The following is a 20,228-nucleotide window of genomic DNA, read 5'->3' as shown; positions in this document are numbered from 1 at the left end:
TAAATTTGGAAATGCATGTGAAAAGTCTTGGCCCATCGTCAGAGCGAAACAAATGTCATATTCTTATCGCCCAGTTTCTTGTTTGGCAGAGGTGGTTCGTATGGATTGAGAATAGAAAAGCCTGATCAATTCTTACAAGAATGGAAAAGATCCAGTCTGAGGGTTCAAAAACAGTGCATCCAATCAAAATCTAAATTTGAATGCACCTCACCCCGCGATTTTCAAGACTGACCCTATAATTTGTCATTTCATGGGCTTCCAGTTCCTCTATTTCTGCTCAGTGCTGAGTCCTTCAAGCAGAGACTCACAAATGACAAACCTCACCCCACCACCTAACTGAGGGAACCTGAGTGTAGCCAGGCCTGCGAGTCGGACCGAGCTCCTGAGTCGGAGCGCGGGTTGGGACCGGGAGGAGGTGTTAGGACTCCTCCTCTCCACCCTAGTCCGCAACTCCCCCGCCCCCGCCAACTACTTCAGGCCTCTTAGCGCCTTTCTCTCTCCGGCCCGCCCTTCCTCGGGTGTCGGAGCGGGCGCAGGAGGCGGGCCCAGCGCTGAAGGGCTGCGCCTCCGCAGCCAGAGGGAGGAGGGCGGGAAGGCGGGCGGGGGAGGAGGAGGAGGCGGGGACTACGCCGGGCGGTAGCTGGCGCCGAACGCGGTGGGAGAGGAGAGGGTACCCGGCTGGCTCGCCTGGCGGCCTCTGCCCGAATCTCGGCGCCGCAACCCTGCGCCTCTCCCGCCCTTGTCTCCGGCTCCGCGGCCCGGGCACAGCGGAGGTGGCGGCGCCGTGGGCCACCGGTAGGTTGCACGGGGCCGGCGGTTCCGCCTGCAACCTTTTGTGCTGTAGAGAAGGTGGTGGTGATGGGTGGGTGGGTTGGGGGTGCCCCAGTCACCGAGCCCCGGTGCCAGCCCCAGTCGCGGCACCGCCCCTTCCTCCCTGCCTCGTGTTGGGGCCGGGCGCGCGGTGTCCGCGCGGTGCTGGGGAACCCCGGGCGGGCGGGCCTCCGGGATAGGCGGCGGGTCGGCCCCAGGAGCCCCGGGCCTCGGCGGGCCGGTCCTTGGGCGCCCGAGCAGGAGGCTGGGGTCTGGTGAACTGGGTGGGGCCCTTGCGGGGTGCGGGGAGCCCGCGGCTGCTTGGCACAGGGGTGGGGCCGGAGACGCCGTGAGTGTGCAGCGCGTGTGAGTGTGCGGGGGCGTGCGCCCCCGTGTGCGCGCGGCGTGCGCTCGCCGGGGAGGTGCGGGGACTCGGCGATCCGGAGCGCCTCTCGCGCGGTGCGGCGGTGCGGAAGTCGGGGCGCGCTGGCGCGGACGCTAGTTCCTCCGCCCGCGTGCCCGCACCGCGGGGCAGCTGGCCTCGGGGCCCCATTGAGAAGTAGCTCTTTCCCAGGCCTGCTGCGCCTCTGGCCGCACGCCCCGGCCGCGCGCTGGGTGCGACTGCCCCGGTCAGATAGCGCCTGGGGGCGAGCCCTAACGGGCTTATCTGGTCGGCCCTCTTCTCTCGAGCTGCAATCCGGGGGGTGAGGCCGCTCTCTAGCCCGCAGCCCGCGCCCGTTGCGCTTCTGCCGGTGCGGCGGGGGCGGACGGACCGACAGTGCCCGGGGGCGCGCGTGTAGATTCGGGCCGAGTGCTGGCCAGAAGCGAAAGCGGCAGATTTGTCGCTGGGCATCTCCGCCCCTCCGCACCTGTCGCGGGTGGACTTTGGGGCGGGTGGTAAGCAGAGGAAAGGGGTTTCCAGGCGGGCGGCAGTCACACGTTGAGCAGGCGGCCCCATTGTGAAGCTGCCAAACTCTCTCTAGTGGTGGAATCTGCAAATCTGCCAGCTAGGCGATGGGAACACGAAGGGAATGATGGCCCCGTCCTTTTCCCCTTGCAAATGTTCCACATCCTTAGGATCTTCCTGCTTCTCCGCCCGCAGCAGTTTGCACCTGGATGGGTTAGTTATCTGTGTCCAGCCAAGATGCTGAGAGGGTATGTGTATGATTGTAGTGCACAGGTAAAACTGGGGCTGGGAACTTTCTCACCATTTGAGGAAGAATAGAGGCAGTAGCGTTTTATTGCATGCTCGCTACTCCTAGCTGAAAAGAGCAATTCTTGCACAACAGTTCTGACGTTACTGGAACTCTTTATTTTATATTGTTTTTCTGAGATGAGCCACCCTACAATGTAGAGTTGTTAGTTGCTTTATGCATTTTTTTAACCCTGTAGAGGAAGTTACACCCTAAGATAGAAATGATCTCTTCCCAAAGTTTATCTTCTCAGTGATTTCAAAATGCAGTATTGGTTATTATTGCAGAAGTTTTGGGTATTTTATTAATTCAAGACCATGATTTATGCTTACGCAATTATGTTTAATGAATTTTGCATAGATTCTGGTGTTTCTGTCTTGTGGCGGTGTATGCATTATAAACTTAATAAAATGACGAGGATGAAATGTTAGGATTAATGAACCCGTAGAGCTCTTGATTTGATAAGAGCGGTGTATACAGTATGCTTCTGTCAACATTCTAGTTAATTAATTGCAGGTGAGACTGTTTAATAGTGACAACACCAGGACAAAAGATACACTGTGTTTAATGACCTTGCATCATGGTCAGCGAATTTGCTTCTTTTGTATAATTTTGTATCCTTTGGAGAACTCTCCTACACCCTTTGTGAAGTATTTAGTGTGGTGGGAGAAATAAAACTTTATATACAGGGTTGAAATTTGCTTTGCTGTTGCTGATTTATATCCTTTGGGAGAAAAAAATTAGGTCTTTTCCTCCAGAGAGAACTCTTGATTCCGTCACCAGCCTATCAGAGTAAGTTCCTGGGTTTAAGCTTTCATGTGGAAGGTTAGCCAATTCCACCGTGTGCACCTGTCCCATTTCGGTTATGCTTTCCTCAGAGGCAGATTTCTTGTAAAGACTGCATGTAGATCTGCAGTTCCAGTTACTGCCAGTCATATTTGTAGTGAAACCAGTTTTTTTTTTTTCCCTAAAAGTAGAAGGGTGACTTTACATAATAGACAACATTGGTAATCTAGCTTTAATGACTACTAGTAGAAATAGAGGGAAAATGGATGCTGCACTTTCAGGGGGTTGCTATTAAAAGAACTGATAGTAGGAAGAGAAACACTTTTTTTTTTTTTTTTTTTTTTTGGTCTTACTGAACTGATTATGGGTTGTCTTACCCCCTTGGTGAGGTTAATGATTTGTTTGTAAGGTCAGGGATGGTGGATGGTTTCAGAAATGTCACACCCTACTCAATAACTCTTCTTAAAATTGCTGATGATTTAGTTTTTATGAGTTTCAAATGGAAAAGTGAGATTGAAGTAATCTCTATGAGGAACTTGCAGAGTAGGGTAGGTACAGCTAAGCATTTTGTTCTTATTGTGTGTGTTGTAACTTTAGCAGGTAAACCATTTTATTTCTGCTCAGTGTTTGTTACTTGAGAGGTGTTTTGGTCCTTGTCTTTTTTTTTTTTAGAGTAGTCTTTGAGACTAGTGGTTGCAAAATATTTCCTTAGTCTGAATGCAACGTTTACCTATTTTTTTCACTTGCTTTTTTGTTACTGATGTCTCCTTGAATAACTACTCTGAGAAATATTGCCTGTTTTCATTTTTTTCTTTGTGTGTTGGATCTAGAATTAGAACCCATAACTTCTACTCTATCATTTTTCTTTGCCTAAAATTTATCTTGTTTTCTATAGTAAATTCTTTAATGATTAGTGGGATTTATTTATCAAAATTCACAAGGGCTATTTGCTGGCCTTTGTACTTATAACCATATGATTTGGAAGTGATAGATTTTAATTTTTTTTTCTAAAAAAAAAAAACCTCTTTATAAAAGTAAGCTCCATGGTGGAGCCCAACATAGGGCTTGAACCCACAACCCTGAGATCAATACCTGATCTGAAATTAAGAGACAGACCCTTGACTGACTGAGCCATCCTGGTGCCCTTAATTTTTATTTATTTATTTTTTCTTCCAAATTTTTATTTAAATTCTATTTATTTATATTATATTTATATTATATTATATTATATTCATAATAATAAAATTCTATTAATTTATATTATATTAGTTAATATAGTGTAGTATTGGTTTCAGGAATAGAATTTAGTAATTCATCACTTACATATAACACCCAGTGCTCAACATAACTGGTGTCTTCCTCACTACCCATCATCCATCTAGCCCATCCCCCACCACCTCCCTCTGTCAACCCTGTTTGTTTTCCGTTATTTTTTTTTTTCTTACTGCTATTTTATTAGTGGATCTGTGCTGAAGTCTGATACTTATGGCTTTTTTGTACATAGGGATTTTGTGTGGGCTTGAACATTTCCCTGTAGCGCTTTCTGTATTTAGGGGAAAAACACTACCTTCTCTGGGTTCCCAGTACCATTTAAGTTTACTATTCTATGTTTTAGATTTCCTTGTGTTTCCATGTCTGTCTGTCTTTCCTTCTTGCCTTGTCTCCAGCTTCACTTTTTGTATTTGCCCCAGTGCCTGTACAATGCTGGGATATAATAAGACTCAAGAAATATTGTTGCATGACAGAATGAGTGAATGAATAATTGAGCAGCTGAGTGGATACACCCAAATAAATACTCCTCAGATCTGTGTGGGAAGCCACTGTGCAAGCAGAAGGGTCTTTTTCCTTACTACCCCCTCCCCAGTCTTTTAATTCATTACCTTTTCATTGTTAAATATTATTTTTGAGTAGGATAACAGTGTAATTGCCCAACAGGGACACTTTGGAGAGATAAAGGGGTGCTATAAATAATTATGCCGCATTACTGGCTGTGAACTGAGACATATGGCCTCCCTACTTTTGAAGGACATTCTTCTTTATTTACCTGCTTTGATATCTGTCACCCTGCCTGAGAAATTTGACACACTTCCTAGTTAATGTTTGCAAACTTTCCTATTTGCAGAAGCTTCATTTGCAATCATATGTTGGGTGTCTTTTGCTTAGTCACTCACGGCTTCCCTATCCAGAGGCCTGCGGGAAGACCTTGGCCATGCTGACTTTTTCCTATTTTCATTGCTTCCAGGATAATGTCACGGGGTTTTCTGCTCATTTCAGCTCTTTGTAGCTGGAAGCATTATATATTCTAGCCTCTGTTCTGTTTACTTCTGTCTGTTTTTCTGCACAGCGTTTAGTATATCTTGTAAGCCTTTCACATGAGTTCTTTTCCTTCTTGCTGACTGTCTTGGAGAGGAGATCCGTTGATATCTTGCCAAGGCTTCATGGTCAAAGCATTGGCCAGAATCAGTTGCAAGTGTTAGGGATTTATAGATTTTTAAAGTATTCTAAAAATGTTATTCAGTCTAAAACTTTATTCTAGATTTAAAAGCAAGGGAACCTTAAAGTGATTGTCTACTCTTGCCCTGGAGCTAAAGTGGAAATTTAGGAAATGGTTGGTACTTTCATAGTAAACAAAGTATATTAATTCATCATCCCTATTCTGCCAGTGTCCGTGGGCTTTGGAGTCAGACTGGTAGGCGTTCAGATTCTTGTTCTGACTCTCAAATAGTGTATTACTTGGTCAAATACTTTAAAGTGGGGGTGGTATTTTCTCCTTGAAGTAGCTATAAATTGCTTATAGCTTTTGGCATAGAGAAGGTGTTCAAAAATATTGGTTTCTTTTTATTAAAAATCGAGTTCTTTGGGAACTTTTATATTACATTACATAAAATCTTAATTGTTTCTACAGGACATGGGGTAAAGCCCTTTCTTTAGTTTTTCTCCTTCTTCTTCTTTTTTTTAACTAGATTACTTTATAGGCAATCTCTTCAAGAAGACACATTCTTATACTAGTGTCTGGTCTCGTCTTTTCATTCTTCTCTTCTTCATCATCTTTATTCTCTTCCTCTTAGTCCCTGTGCACAGATAGCAGGTGGTTATACACCCAGAAATAAGCAGAGTCAGAAATGAGGGAAACATGAGACAGGGAATGGAGCTCCTTCACCTTAGTTTCGCCTGGGTGGCTCCCTTGGACTCCGTGTTTGTATTCTATTTTTGGCTTGGCACTGCCCTAATAGGGATAATCAGTTACTACACTTGGTTTACTATGAAATCACCGACCATTTCCTAGACTTCCACATCAGCTCCCTGGCAAGACTTGGATAATTACTTTAAGGCTCTCTGTTTTCAAATCCAGAATGAAGTTTTAGGTTGATTTTTCTTTTGCTCTTGAAAAAAACTGTTGGAAAATATATTTTTTCATGCATTGAAAAACTTGAAAAGAAGCACATATCACCAATACGTGATACAAATTACATGATAGCTTGAATGAGATTTTATAGTGTTTTCTAAAACTAGTTTGTTTGATTTCTTTTCTTAAAGATTTTATTTATTTGGGGCGGGGGGGGGGGGGAAGCAGGCTTCCCGCTGAGCAGAGAGCCCAATGTGGGGCTTGATCCCAGGAGCCTGAGACCATGACCTGGAGCCGAAGGCCGAGGCTTAAGCCACTGAGCCACCCAGATGCCCCTCAAACTAGTTTTTCTTCAGAATTAAAACACATCCAGATTTTTCTAATGTTCCTGCTCCTGGGTTTTCTATCTAAATTTCCAAAAGTCTAAATGAAATGGATCTCACTCTGTGAGAGAGGTAGCCCTGAAAAATGAAGTGGAAACATCTCTCTATTTGACATCCAACCACATAACCAGCCAGGATTGCTTGATAACGGTCTTGTCCTCCCTTACGATTTATGCTTGTGAAATATCTTGTGCGCTGCTCTTGGAGAAAGGGTCCAGGATTTAGATGGACTTTGTAGAGGACTCTGGTATGTGCCTCTCCATCCTCACATTTTCAAGTTGGAAATAACACGAGAACTAGTAGCTAAAAGCACCTCCTTCTAATCACTTCACAAGTGAGGCAATAAAGCTTTAAAATAAAGCGCCTCTCCACACATTCGAAATAGATTTCCATTTACAGAAATTAATTTACATTTTTCAGGAACATGGTTGTTGTGTAGAAAGCTGTCCATCCGGGCTTACCACTGAGCAGAGGCCACATGTATAGAAAGCAAGGTCGGTGGGCCTCGGAGTCAGGCAAACTGGGGTTCAGTTCCTGCCTGACTCTCAGAGAGCATTGCTTGATGGAACTCTTTGCAAGGGGGATGGTAGCGCCCCCCCCACGCCCCGCCCCAGGAGTGGGGGTTAAGATGAAGCCACAGAATTAGCCCCTAGCTTTGGCATGCAGGAGGGGCTCAAGAAATAGGAGTTTCTTTTTAAATTTCCACCCCCACTAAAATCCATTTACTCAAATAAGAAGTCAACTTGAACTTTGCAACAGTAGTATTGGGGACATCTCCAAGAGTGGGTACATTAGGTAAAAAACGTATTATCAGGCAACAGTTTTTTGCAGCCTTACAGTTCACTTTATGTAAAAACCAGAGGCTCCCTGGTGGGCGAGAAGCAAGTCTTCCTCCAGCAGGTGCCTTGGTTCCCCAGTCTGGACCCAGTCTGTGGCAGAAGCAGCGAGAAAGGGAGCATCGTAAAGCTGTTTCCTAAATCTAGGGAAGTTGCAAAGGCTGATACCCATGGGAGCTTCTCAGAATGACTGCTAGGTCTTGGTGCATTCACTCCTTCCAGTTCGCACAGTTCAGAGGCAGATCCCTTTAACTCAGTAAATGATGCATTTCCTTGGGATGAAACTCTTCAGTAGTGGTAAGGAAAGTAATAAGGTGACAAGTCCTTGCCTTGTCCCTTGCTGTTTGCTTTGGCTGTGAGGGTTTGTTTTCACTGCAGCCACTCTTGGAGGCCCTGTGCACCTGTGCTGGTGAAATGAATCCACTGAGCCCACTGGAGGCTCCCTGGTCCCAGGTTAGATGCAGCAACAGAAACTCAACCACCAAAGAAATCTTCACAGGTGTATGGGACTTCGGGGAGTTTTCTTGACCTCAAGAAATTCATCCAATTAACAAGCAAGGTAGGAGATAAAGACAGATTCTCTTATACATTACCTCCCCAGGAAAGGGAGAGGCCTAGAGGAGATGCTCGAAATCTTAAGCAATGTGGAAACTCTAAAGAAGTGGTGTTCTCTTTAAAAAAGAAAGAAAGAAAGAAAAAGTGTTTTCCAAGGCCTTTCCAACCATTTGCCTCAGAGCGGTCTTATGAAGGATTTTTATTGTTGCTATTTTACGGCTATGATGAGTAGACAGCAAAAATTAATTGCATAATAATAACATCACACATCTCTAAAGGGCTTTACAACGTGCAGAACACATTCCCTTGACTCCTCTCCTTTGATCCACATAGCAGCTCTATGAAATTTGTGTGTCTGTATTTAGTCCAGTTAGCTGCCCTTAGTCTCGAGGTAGAATTTCAGCAGCAGAATACAGAGGAATAAACATGACAAAATGGTTGAACTTCAGTTTAGCTAAGCAAAGTCAGTTTGCTTTATTAAGCAATTAGGAATTAATAAAAGGAATTAATAAAAGGAATTAATAAAAGGAATTAATATTGCATCCTCTAACCTGTACCTGGTGTTAGTACCTCCTGCTAGTTTCTTCCTGTGTTGCAGTTAGAATTGTTCTAATTGCTTTGTAAGTTGTGTTACTTGTTAAATTAAAGGTTTATTTTTATATTCCATGTTTAGTATCTGGAGTAGAGCAGAAGAAATATTATGCCTGTGTTCCCTTGGGACTCATTGGATATTCTACAGTGACATCTTCTGGGATTTAGTCTGGTGAGTTATATTTTGCTTTTTCTTTTTGTTAACCCATCGTATGAATATATCATCATGTATTTGAAGGACTACATAAATAGATGAATATGAAATGTTGAGCTATGATTACAAGTATATATATTACAGTAATAAAATTTTTAATGATGGGAACTGAAATTATTGTTGCAGATTGCTAACTTTATTATCTTGAAGTGTTTGCCTTATTGATTGGGATTTTTTTCCTTATTCCTGGGAGATAAAGGAGATTTTTGGAATAATACTTCAGAATAGAGTAGTTAAGAGGTAATTGCTCTGCTTTCAGGGAAATTTTCGTAAAACATTAATCCCTAGAGATGGGCAAAATAATTTGCAAAAAGTTCTTGTTGTATATGGTCATATATTATTAAAGAAAGGCATACAGGTGACTGAAAGGCGTATGTTTCACTTGGTCATATAGAAGTTCACTGCAAGTGTGACTTTCCTTTTATTACACCATCAATTTAAACTTGCTAAAATTCAGGCAGTGCTGTTTTCTTTTCGTTGTCTTTTTTCAGTGCGTCGTCTTTGTATCTATGCCAATGCAGTTATCCATGTGACTCCATGTGTTGGAAGGTGAAAATAATTTAATAATTATCTTTGTAGCTTTTTAGAATTTTAAAAAGTATACTAATGTGAGTTAATTGGTGCTTTGATATCTCATTATACTTGGGCAAGATCTTTATAGGTCCTTGCTTTGAATTCGAGTGCTCGGAATCCTTGGGGGGGAAATACTCAGGGAAAAAAAATTCTGGAAAAACTTCTGGTTTCATAATAAGTGATCTCCAAATTAACCATCAGCAGCAGAATGATTCAAAAGAATGATGGGAAAACCAGACACTTTCATTTCATTAGTTAGATACAGTGTACCAGATTTATGACAATGCATTTTAAAACATTGGGAAAATGGAATCATTACTAAATTTTAAGTTTTGAGGAAAAAAGCAAGATGTTTGAAAACTCAAAGTCTAAAATACCTTTAGAAGATATTGAGTAAGAAATAATGTGGCTGACTTAACTCATCTAATTTAAATAAAACACAAAACTAGGAGTAGTGAGTGGAAGTTACAGGAATGTGTGTGTGGGTCTGTGTATATTTTTCTCTTCAGAGGCACATTGTAGGTATGTATACATAATTATGGATATAGTTATATATTAAATACAAGGACAGTATAGCATAGCTACAAAGGTGAAATGAACCAACTCAAGAGGTAATGAGTTACCTGTCACTGGAGATGTTCAAACATAGACTGAACAACCATTAAGATGCCTTCTGATTCTGAGATCCGATAATTTGAAGAATTTTAAAATTAGGAGGATGTTCAAAAACTTGGAAGTGTGTGACAGGCTTCTTTTATTTTAATTTAATATTTTTTTTTTATTTTTTGAAGTCAGACTTCAAATTGAAGTATAATTTGTATATAGTAAAAATCACCCTTTTGTATAGTTTGATGAGTTGTGATAAATGTATCCAGCTGTGGAATGCCCATTACAGTCTATATATAGACTATTCTAATCACTCCTCCCCAAGATTCCCTGTGACCCTTTGTAGTTTTATCCCCACCTCTCAACCCTGACCTTTTGCAGTTGTTGATTGATTACTGTCCCTTTAGTTTTCCACAATGTCATATAAGTAGAATCACACATATGTAGCATTTTCTATCTGCTGCTTTCACTCTTGTAATCTTAGTTTGCTCCTTTTGTTACTGAAATGTATTCCATAGTATGGATGGGTCACTGTTTCTTTTTCCATTTCCCTGTTGATGGACGTTTGGATTGTTCTAGTTTTTGGTGATTATGAATAGAATTGTTAAAAGTATTCATGTTCAGGGGCGCCTGGGTGGCTCAGTGGATTGAGCCGCTGCCTTCGGCTCAGGTCATGATCTCAGGGTCCTGGGATCGAGCCCCGCATCGGGCTCTCTGCTCCGCAGGGAGCCTGCTTCCTCCTCTTTCTCTGCCTACTTGTGATCTCTGCCTGTCAAATAAATAAATAAAATCTTAAAAAAAAAAAAAAAGTATTCATGTTCAGGTCTTTATGTGAATATACATTTTCATTTTCCTTCGGTAAATACCTATAGTAGTGTAGGTGGGTTGTTTAAAAACATTTATTTAACTGTGTCAGAAACTGCCAAACTGTTTTCCAAAGGGCTGTATCTGACACAGGCTTCTAAGAGGCTGAAGTAGCTGTAGCAAAGTGTGTGCACACCAAGGGGCCCAATTCTCATTCAGCACAGATTTATTTTTATTTTATATCCAGTTTCAACACGTTTGATCAGCACATGCTTTTTAAGCCCACAGTGGATTAGACCCAGTAAGCTAGAAGACATTAGGGATAGGTTGTTACAATTTCAAGCAGCAGAAAATGTATCCACTAGTAGGACGGTAATGACTGATCTAAAACAAAACAAAACAAAACAAAACAGGCAGGGACTTAGAGGAGTGAAATTCTACTATCTGGTAAGTTCTGTTTGACAAGTTCCCAAACACGTCTTCAGAGTAGAATGTCCTGCAGATCTTTTTGAAAAGTTCAGAGCCTAGGCTGTGCCCCATAGGACTTCAAACACAGACCTGAGGCAGAGGACAGGCATCGTAGTTTTTGAAGCTCCTTGGATGCTGTTTGCATGTGTACAAGTTGAGGAGCCATGTCCCCCACACATAGCATGATGAAGTTGCCAGTGTCAGGAAACCGGGACTGCCTGTCCCACCCTGGGCAAGCCCCTGCCTTCATGGCTTCAGTGTCCTCTTCCTCATGATCAGAAGCTCTGCATAGGTGAAATCCAAGGTGATGCTGGCACCAAAACTAAGTGGTTCTAGATATTGCTAGACTGACAGTAGTCATGCTTGGGAGGCTCCATTTGCCAAGAGCTGGCTCTATTCCAAATGGATCATTTCTTGAAAAGGATTTTGTTCGCATGGTGACATTTTTGTTCTGTATATTTAGACGGTTATATATGTTTTCTCTTAAATGGAATTGCTGTGTGTTACTAAAAACAGTTCAAGCATATGGGATCATTTTTTTGATTACTGATGGTGACTTTTTTTTTTTTGATAAGCCTGATTTAAAAAAATATATATTCCCAGAATGCAGTACAAAAAGAATTCTTTGTAAGGCAATTGTGAAACTTCTCAGCTATTTTCAGAGCTGGTCTGAGGAGCTGAGGCACCTCGGTTATATTTTTTAAAGGCTCCTTGTGCCAAATGCTTGGGAAGTTGGACCTCTTGGGGAGTGTTCAGAACTGAGCAGATTTTACACCGATGATGGTCTTTTGAGTGCGCTCATCTCGGTGTACCAGTGTCCCCTACACATTTGTTTTACGTTGGACCTGTTGGCATTGGTTGCAGACAGAATTCATAATGGCATACCCATGTTTTTAAAATAATGTGCTGTGTACATTTTTCTAGCAGATACTGAGGTGCTACCTTGTCTAGCCTGGTTGAGTTTTGAATCCTCCCACATTTCAGAGAAACACAGTGGCCCCTATGAACACAGTCAGGTCTCTCATGTTTTGTAAGTCCATGTCAGTACCTTTGTTACGGATTAGATTGTGAAAGAATTTGATCCTGAAGACCCTTAGGTGACAGTTGAAAAAATCATATATGTTCCTGGGCCTTGTTTAGGAGGCTCAGTTTTGAAAGTATTCGTCAACTACAAGTTGAGTTTCCTATTCTCTGTTGTATTTTTTGTTGTAGACTCTTCTACCAACAGAAATTTTGCTGCTTCTGTTATTACAATAATAACACTTTTCGGCTTTCTGTTCCCGGTTTTTATTTTTGCTTTAAACTGCATATGAAAAGCATTAATGGGATCAATACGGTTGCCATTGCTCTGAGATTTCTAGTGCTCAGCAGCGCAGAAGTTAGCCCGGTGCCTAGTTTCCCGGTTCGTGTTTATTCTTACTGGTGCAGTGGGAGTGGCTGCCTGTTGCACATACCTGCAGTATTTGTAAGAGTTCTTTGTAATCTTTTATCTTGGCAGTAGGCATTTATGAGGCACAGTTTATTTTAGGATAGGAAATAAAATGCTTCATCACGAATGGTTTGTTAAGGAATAATAAATCTATATGATAAAATACGAAGAATATTCTGATCACAGGCCATCTCCAGTAGTAGTCACGGTAGCCATGTTTCCTGATCACTGCTTTTATTAATTTCTCATTATTTATTTTTTTACAGAGAGAGCAAGTGAGCGGGGTGGAGGGGACGTTGAGGGCAGAGGTGGAGAGAGAGTCTTAAGCAGACACCACACCCAGCATGGAGCCCTACTTGGGGCTTGATCCCATGACCCTGAGATCATGACCTGAGCCAAAATCAAGAGTTTGTTGCTTAACTGACTGAGCCACCCATGCATCCCTGATCTGGTGCTTTTAGTAAGAAATTTTACTGTGTGAAAAAGTATCTCCATCTTTAGTATCACTGCTTTTTTTTTTTTTTTTTTTTTTTGTAGAATTACAGAATTAGAAAGTAGCTTGACTTCTTTTTCAGATGTGTTCCTATACTACTTCTGCTCATTTAAGAGGTCACCTGGGGAAGTTGATCCTGTAACTACTCCCAGGGCCTTAGTCCAGTCTTTAAATCCAGTCAGGAAATTCTCAGGAATTTAATAGCATAAGAAGTTTGCTTTCAGTGAGTCACATTGAAGAGTGGAGGGCATACTGCTTAGTCAGCATTTCACCTCGCTAAAAACAAAATATTTGCCAGTCCACATTCTCTTTTCTGAAACGTGGCCGCCACCTAGCTTTCTCAGTGGTGCATGCTAGGCATTCTTTAGAAGGGCAATCAATATGTAAGTAAAAAGTTTTTTAAAAAATCTAAGCAGTTTGCAAGAGTCTCGTTGTGCACCATGGACGTTCCTACATGAATATCAAGATCTGAAGAGGTTCTCATACATTCAACAATACACTGAAGAAACCAATGAAACCACCTCATAGAGCTGTTAGTTTTGAGACTCTCTTACATTTGGAGCAGAAGTACTGATGTTTTTGTCGCTAAAACATGTGAGCACTTTTCCAGAATTTACAGTTGTTCATCAGAAGTTCAGTAGGTTGCAGCGATCTGTGTAACATTGAACACAAGTGTTCTTATGTTCCAGGACTGTGAGACTATAATTCAGAAACCTGACGTAGAGTGTTGACCTTAGTTCCTAGGCCACATACCTGTTAGAGTGTATTGGAAGTGGTCGTGTCTTTAAGTTGCTGCTTAAGTGGTGTCTTCTAACAGGGGGTGTGTTGTTTACCTCAGTGAAAATGGTAGGTTTCTTACACCAGACTGCTCGGTTGGAATTTCCAGAGCTCTTAGATCACATCGGTTTCTTTTGTTTGGCCATCAGGGTGAAATCACTGTCTGTCAGGTATGATACGCCTGAAGATCCTGTTAGGTAGTTTTGGTCAACCCACATGCTGGTTTTTATGATGTTATGGCTGCTGGAAACTGAAGCCGTGGTGGTTACTCGTCTCTTTGTATTGTCCTGGTAGCTATTTCACGTCCCATCCAATCGTCACCTTTATAGATCGCTTCACTCACTGTCTTCAGTTTTCTCATTTTCTAGGTGCTTATTTTCTAGCTAATAGATACTTTCTGCCCTTTTCTCGCAAGCCTTTGCATCCTAACAAAGGTTTGTTCCTCTTCCCTTGCTTAGCAATTTTTTTCCCTCAGAGGCACAGATGACTTTCAGCCCAGCCTCTGTTTGAATTATTACCCGAATCCTCATGGGTGGAGTGTGCATGTTTGGATTGGGGCAGGTTTGTAATGCACCGAATGAGAACACAGGGAGGTGACTGGTGGTGGTGTGTGGATTGTCATGGATTCCCAGATGTGGAAGGGACCTAGACCAGGGTGTCACCTCATGTGGACTGACTGCTTGAGTGTCATCACCTGGGTCATTCTGACGTGGGGTACCCATTTGTGTGTTTGCTCCGTTTCCTGCACAGCCCTGGTTCTTTGAGCCTCACTGGCCCTCCTCTCCTTGTCTTTCAGAATGGACTATTAGAGATAACACTTGCCACCTGTCAGGTTCGGTGACTTGGAGGCCTTGGATCTGTCCTCCTGGGCTCCTTCTGGGTATCTAGAATTAGTGAGAAAGGAAGTATTAGATTAGCATGTCATTTGGCTTAGAGGAAACATTTGTTTATTCAGGATAAAGTTTGACAAAGCTCAGGCCCTCTCAAGTGTATCAGATAAGAAATCTTCAGGTTTCTGTATGTTTATCAAAGTAGCTGATAGTCCTCCTAACAGAGAAATAAATTACACAATCAAATGAAAGTTTGCTTTTTACATTATACAATAAAGCCAATTACTTTAAATCTGAAAGGATTGAGGGGGCTATAGTATTTTGATTAGATTAAATTGGGAACTACATAGACTAAGGTTTAGAGCAAAAAGTAAGTAAAAGCTCGATGGATCCCTTTGGCATTTGCCCTATCTCAGGACTCCGTTTTCAGCTGTGTTCTAGATGTAGATGTAGTGAGGAGAGGATGCTATCTGGGGACTTCTTCATAGTCTTGGTTTATTTCTTCATAAAGGAAAGAATAGCATGCTAGTGAGGGAATAAGACTCTTTTGTTTTATTTTAAAGCTTTAGAATTACTTGGATTTCAAATGAACATCCAAACTTTGGGAAGTGCTTCAACCAGGAAAAGGTCATTTGTTTCACAAAAGCATTTACAAGAATCATTTACTAGAACAGTCTCTTCCGATAAATTTTTCATCTTAAAATTAGTTACTATTTGACATCATTTTGGTTGGCAGCCTGAGATACTTAAAAAATTGTATTTTCTACTCCATACTGATGATCAAGTAGAAATAAAGTTTCTCTGAAAAGACAGTGACACTCAGTTTCCTTTAGTACTTTTTTTATTTTCCAAAATTTGACTTATCTGCTGCTTCCTAGAAACCTGGCCGTTTTTCATGGTACTTCTTGTCAGTGGGGTTTTCCAAACTACATAATGTCATCATCGTGATGAATAATATCAGCATTCATTGAGAATTATTTTGCCATTTATTAAACTATTCAAAAGTGCAGGGTCTTAGGTATTGTAAAATAAAGTAATATTGTAAAATAAAGTAATCATTGGCCTATTTTCTCAAATAGTCAAAATGCATCTGATATTTTATATATGCTCAATATTAAAAGTGACCTGATTTATTGGATTTAGGGTTTCTTTTTAAACTAGGAAATGGTTTGCTGTAAATAATTCACTGGGGACATGGGAGGAAGAACATTTGCAACATTTGGGGAACTTGAGACTGACACCTCCATACCTTAAAAACATTTTTTTAGGCCTGTATTGGAACCTTTGCAGAAATCGATCCGTTTTCATCTTTCATTATACGCCCCTTAAACACATTTGGAAAAAAAAATGCGTAGGTGTGAAGAGCTCAGCACTTATTTTAAATTAAATGATGGAAAATGTAAAGATGCCAATTTTCAAGTTGGGAGTCTTTGGTGGATTCTTGTGGTGCTGTGTAGGATATTTTTATTTGCCTCACGTTGAGATCCGTATTTGATTTGCTTACTACCACATCAAGGAATAAAGCTTGCATGATTGAATGGAGTGCCTCCTGTAGGGAAGGACTGTTTTCTGTTTTCTTCTCCATCTGTACCTTTTAGTCATCCTCCAGACTTTAAGCTGCCTCCACGTTCGTGAAGGTAGAGAAGTCATAGTAATTTTTTTAAAAAGATATTTATTTATGTATTTATTTATTTATTTGACACAGAGAGAGAGATCACAAGTAGGCAGAGAGGCAGGCAGAGAGAGAGGGGGAAGCAGGTTCCCTGCGGAGCAGAGAGCCCGATGCGGGGCTCGATCCCAGGACCCTGAGATCATGACCTGAGCCGAAGGCAAAGGGCTTAACCCACTGAGCCACCCAGGCGCCCAGAAGTCATAGTCATTTTAATGCCTGCTCTGGAGTGCATTACAGACACAGATAAACGTCTGGCAGCTGGACAGTGGCCGACTTTCAGGCCGGTGTTATTTCATGCTCCCCGAGCCGTCTAAACCGCTCCAGCTTGGCCGGAGGGTCTGTGCACGAAGTCGTTACGATCTGAGTCTGTTTGCTTTCAGGAGTGTGCCGCCTGGTGCCGACCATGGAAGTCGATGTCAACGGAGAGTCCAGAAGCACCCTGGCCACGCTGCCCCTGCCGGTGGCCGAGGCGAGCTCCCCCGGCAAGGCGGAAGCGGAGAAGCCCCGCTGCTCCAGCACGCCGTGCTCGCCCATGCGCCGGACTGTGTCGGGCTACCAGATTCTGCACATGGACTCCAACTACTTGGTTGGCTTCACCACTGGCGAGGAACTCCTGAAGTTAGCCCAGAAGTGCACGGGAGGTGAAGAGGGTAAGGGAGAAGCTGTGCCTTCCTTGCGCTCCAAGCAGCTGGACGCAGGACTCGCGCGTTCCTCCCGTTTGTACAAAACCAGAAGTCGGTACTACCAGCCCTACGAGATCCCGGCGGTGAACGGCAGGAGGCGAAGGCGGATGCCCAGCTCAGGAGACAAGTGCACTAAATCTTTACCTTACGAACCTTACAAGGCCCTCCACGGGCCTCTGCCTCTTTGTCTTCTTAAAGGTAAGAGGGCTCACTCCAAATCTCTGGACTACCTCAATCTAGATAAAATGAGCATCAAGGAGCCAGCGGACACAGAAGTGCTTCAGTACCAGCTCCAGCACCTCACCCTCCGAGGGGACCGTGTGTTTGCCAGGAATAACACATGAGCCGGGGGCAGAGAGTACCGACCCGTGTAGGTCAGCTTCCGCTTGGCTGGGAAAACCCACTGTCGTTCTCTGTACAGGACTCCTTCACATTATAGATGGTTATATCAGCTCAGTGTTCCTGGAACCTAACAATTGTCTGGATCAAAATTTGAATACAGGAATGAAATCACAGGTACTTGGGGGAAAATCATTCTAGAGCACGCCACTGCAAAGAAAACAGAATGTCGGCCATTAGTTTGTATAGCTTTTTAGCTAGGGGGAGAAAAGGCTGTGGTACAGTAATGCCATCTTTATGATTCTGACACTCAAATTGGGAATGTTATCTGCTTGGTTGTTGCTGACTTGGTATGATTCATTAGAAATTTATATCCTTAAGTACTCAAGTACTTCTTTAATCTCTGTATTTTACTATACGATGTATGTAATGATTTGTTTTATGAAATTTAGAACTTGAACATTGCTGAATTGGACCACTTTTTATTTTTAAATATTGAGTTTAAATATTTTATAACTGGTTTTGCACTGAAAAATTTAACATTTCAGATTGACAAGAGAATAATCTTTCTTCACTTGCCTCAGTAATACTGTTGAGCAGTGGATTTTTTTATTTCCGCATGGAAAGTTATGGATCTCTATGGCTGTAAAATATTTCTTTATAGCATTATTAAAGTGTGTCTTAATACAATTAAATTTGGGATACAAAGTATTTATTTTACAATGGGTGGGGGGAAGCTTTTCCAGAAAGTTTCCAATATGAGGTTTTCATAAGTTAAAAAAAAGTTTCCTTAGTGCTTACTTTCTAAGTTAAAAATTCATCTGGAACTTTAAAATAGAGAGGATTCTTTTAACTGCGGATGATAGGCATAATACTGTTTGCATCTGAATGTTCTGTAAGTGAATGAAACTTTTAGTAGAAGGACTCATGATTTCTACTATCGAATGCTTAAACTAAGTATGGAGTGATACCATTCAGCATGGCATCCGGGTCATTCTAGTTTTAGTTCTGTGCAGCTCAAGCGCTCGTTGAAATTCCAGTTTCTAGGATTAGTGTGGGAGCCTAAAGTGCTTCTGCAGTTTTAATGGGTTAATCCTGGATTACTTAACAATTTGTGTCAATTGCACTGGTTTAATTTGTTGCTAAAGGAATAACGCCCTGGCTTTAGTAACAAATACAGCTCAACTATTCTTGAATATATTTTGAGAAAAATGTATGTAACTTAACCTTTTGTAAAAGTTTCTATTTCTTTTTTTTCTTTTTTGACTCTTGAAGGTGCAATTTATTAACAAATTGGCATTTCTGGCAGCATAGAACTGCTTATTTTAAATTTTAGTTTGGGGGCTGTGAGTTTCTTAGGTGTTAGCAGTCTTGCTTATAAAATAAGAACACCTTTTATTAATGAGTGGGTCATTCTTGGCGCAGATATGACTTTCCTTTAACCAGAATGAATGGCAAACTCTCTTTAGAGCAGAATAAGTATTAGAAAACCCTAGGAACTCTTAATCAACATTTATTAGACTTTCACTAAGGCAAACCGTGTGAAAGCGCCTTGGGGGGGTTGACCCCTATCTTACTTAATTGATCAGATTTCTTGGTGGGCTGGAAATTTTCAGCTGTTGTATATTTTAAAGTAAATTGCACCTTTGTAACATAATTGTATTGACGAATGATCACTAAGATTAACTATCTATACAGTCATTAGTTTGACAAGAAATAGAATCCTGTCAGATGCCAAAGAGTTGGGATTTTTACGTTTAATGATTAAACACCGTTATTTATTGATGATTTACCCTGTGGAACTGTATTATTTCTAACTATGAAATAAAAGGGTGATGTAAACACACATTGTTGTGTGGTACTTTAAACAAGGTCCACCATCTACAGGCTAGTCACTGTTCAGGAATTGCGCCTAAGGACTTATTTTTAGGCCCCATTTTTGTAAAAAAAAAAAAAATTATTTTTGGTGCTCATTTGCATTTTAGGATAAAGGATATATTCATGGCAATGGTATGTATTCAGTCCATGAGGAAACACAGCTGTGTACCTTTGAGATCTGTCCCCTGCCCATGCACCTAAGTACTTTGTTGAGCTAAATAAAAATGTGTAGCTCTTTTGTTTTGTTTTGTTTTTACTTAAAGACAAGTGGACCTCAGTGGGGAAAATGAAGGGGTTGGAAGTTTGAGATATGTCATGTGAGCAATGATCTCTCTGGTTGGTAAAGAGAAATAATTTTGAGTTTGGTTTCCTAGAAAGTAAGTTCTGAAACTCTGGGTCTGTAGTTTACAAAGTGCGTTTGGAGAGCTCCTTCTTTCAACCTTGCTTTCTTTCTCCGCACTTTGTGATCTTGTTGTGCTCCTATATTAAGTAGCCCATGGAAAAAAAAAAAAGGTTGGCCTGGATCTCTTTTCGCTGGAGCAAAAAGAAATCCCCCTTTTCAGGCTTTTGACATGGTTTATACTTTTGAACTCTCCCCCCCCCCACCATTTTTATTCAATTTAATATTTCGACTAAACAGGGCACACTTGCCCAGAAGACACTTGATGCTATCTATCCTACAGTGCCTGACTTTCAATAAATGGCAGCACCACCACACTTCATATATATATATTTTCTTTTTTTGCAAAAATACCATGTTTTTGAGGCTCTGTTGATGTTTTAAGTGGCAATAGGATTTCCCTCTCCTGCCAATCTGAGGTGAGCTGTGTTTGCGTGTCTGACTTCCCGTTGGCTGTGTTTGCTCCTCTGGTCGCAGGGCTCCTGGAGTCAGTAGTCAGGGAGGAAAAAACAGTGGGGGATGGGTTGAAATGTAAACTGGTACGGAACCCCCAGGCCTTCCA

At 41.8% G+C, this 20,228-nt stretch overlaps 1 protein-coding gene across 2 annotated transcripts; it reads left to right on the top strand.

Annotated features, from left to right (window-relative positions):
* The first annotated feature begins 616 nt into the window (after positions 1–616).
* Positions 617–19,505, top strand: MACIR (macrophage immunometabolism regulator). Of its 2 annotated transcripts, none has more exons than XM_046000898.1 (3): positions 617–795; positions 8,583–8,672; positions 16,747–19,505. In XM_046000898.1, exon 3 carries the CDS (start codon positions 16,770–16,772, stop codon positions 17,391–17,393), a length of 624 nt encoding a protein of 207 aa, XP_045856854.1. In that variant the 5' UTR covers positions 617–795; positions 8,583–8,672; positions 16,747–16,769; the 3' UTR covers positions 17,394–19,505. The 2 variants fall into 2 exon arrangements, with proteins under 2 accessions (XP_045856854.1, XP_045856855.1); XM_046000899.1 differs by lacking the exon at positions 617–795 and adding an exon at positions 1,839–1,965.
* The last annotated feature ends 723 nt before the right edge of the window (positions 19,506–20,228 follow it).

This window comes from Meles meles, chromosome 3 (assembly GCF_922984935.1).
Source record: "Meles meles chromosome 3, mMelMel3.1 paternal haplotype, whole genome shotgun sequence".
NCBI lineage: Eukaryota > Metazoa > Chordata > Mammalia > Carnivora > Mustelidae > Meles > Meles meles.
Note: the sequence above shows the minus strand (reverse complement) of the source record. Positions and strands in the feature narration are given on the sequence as shown.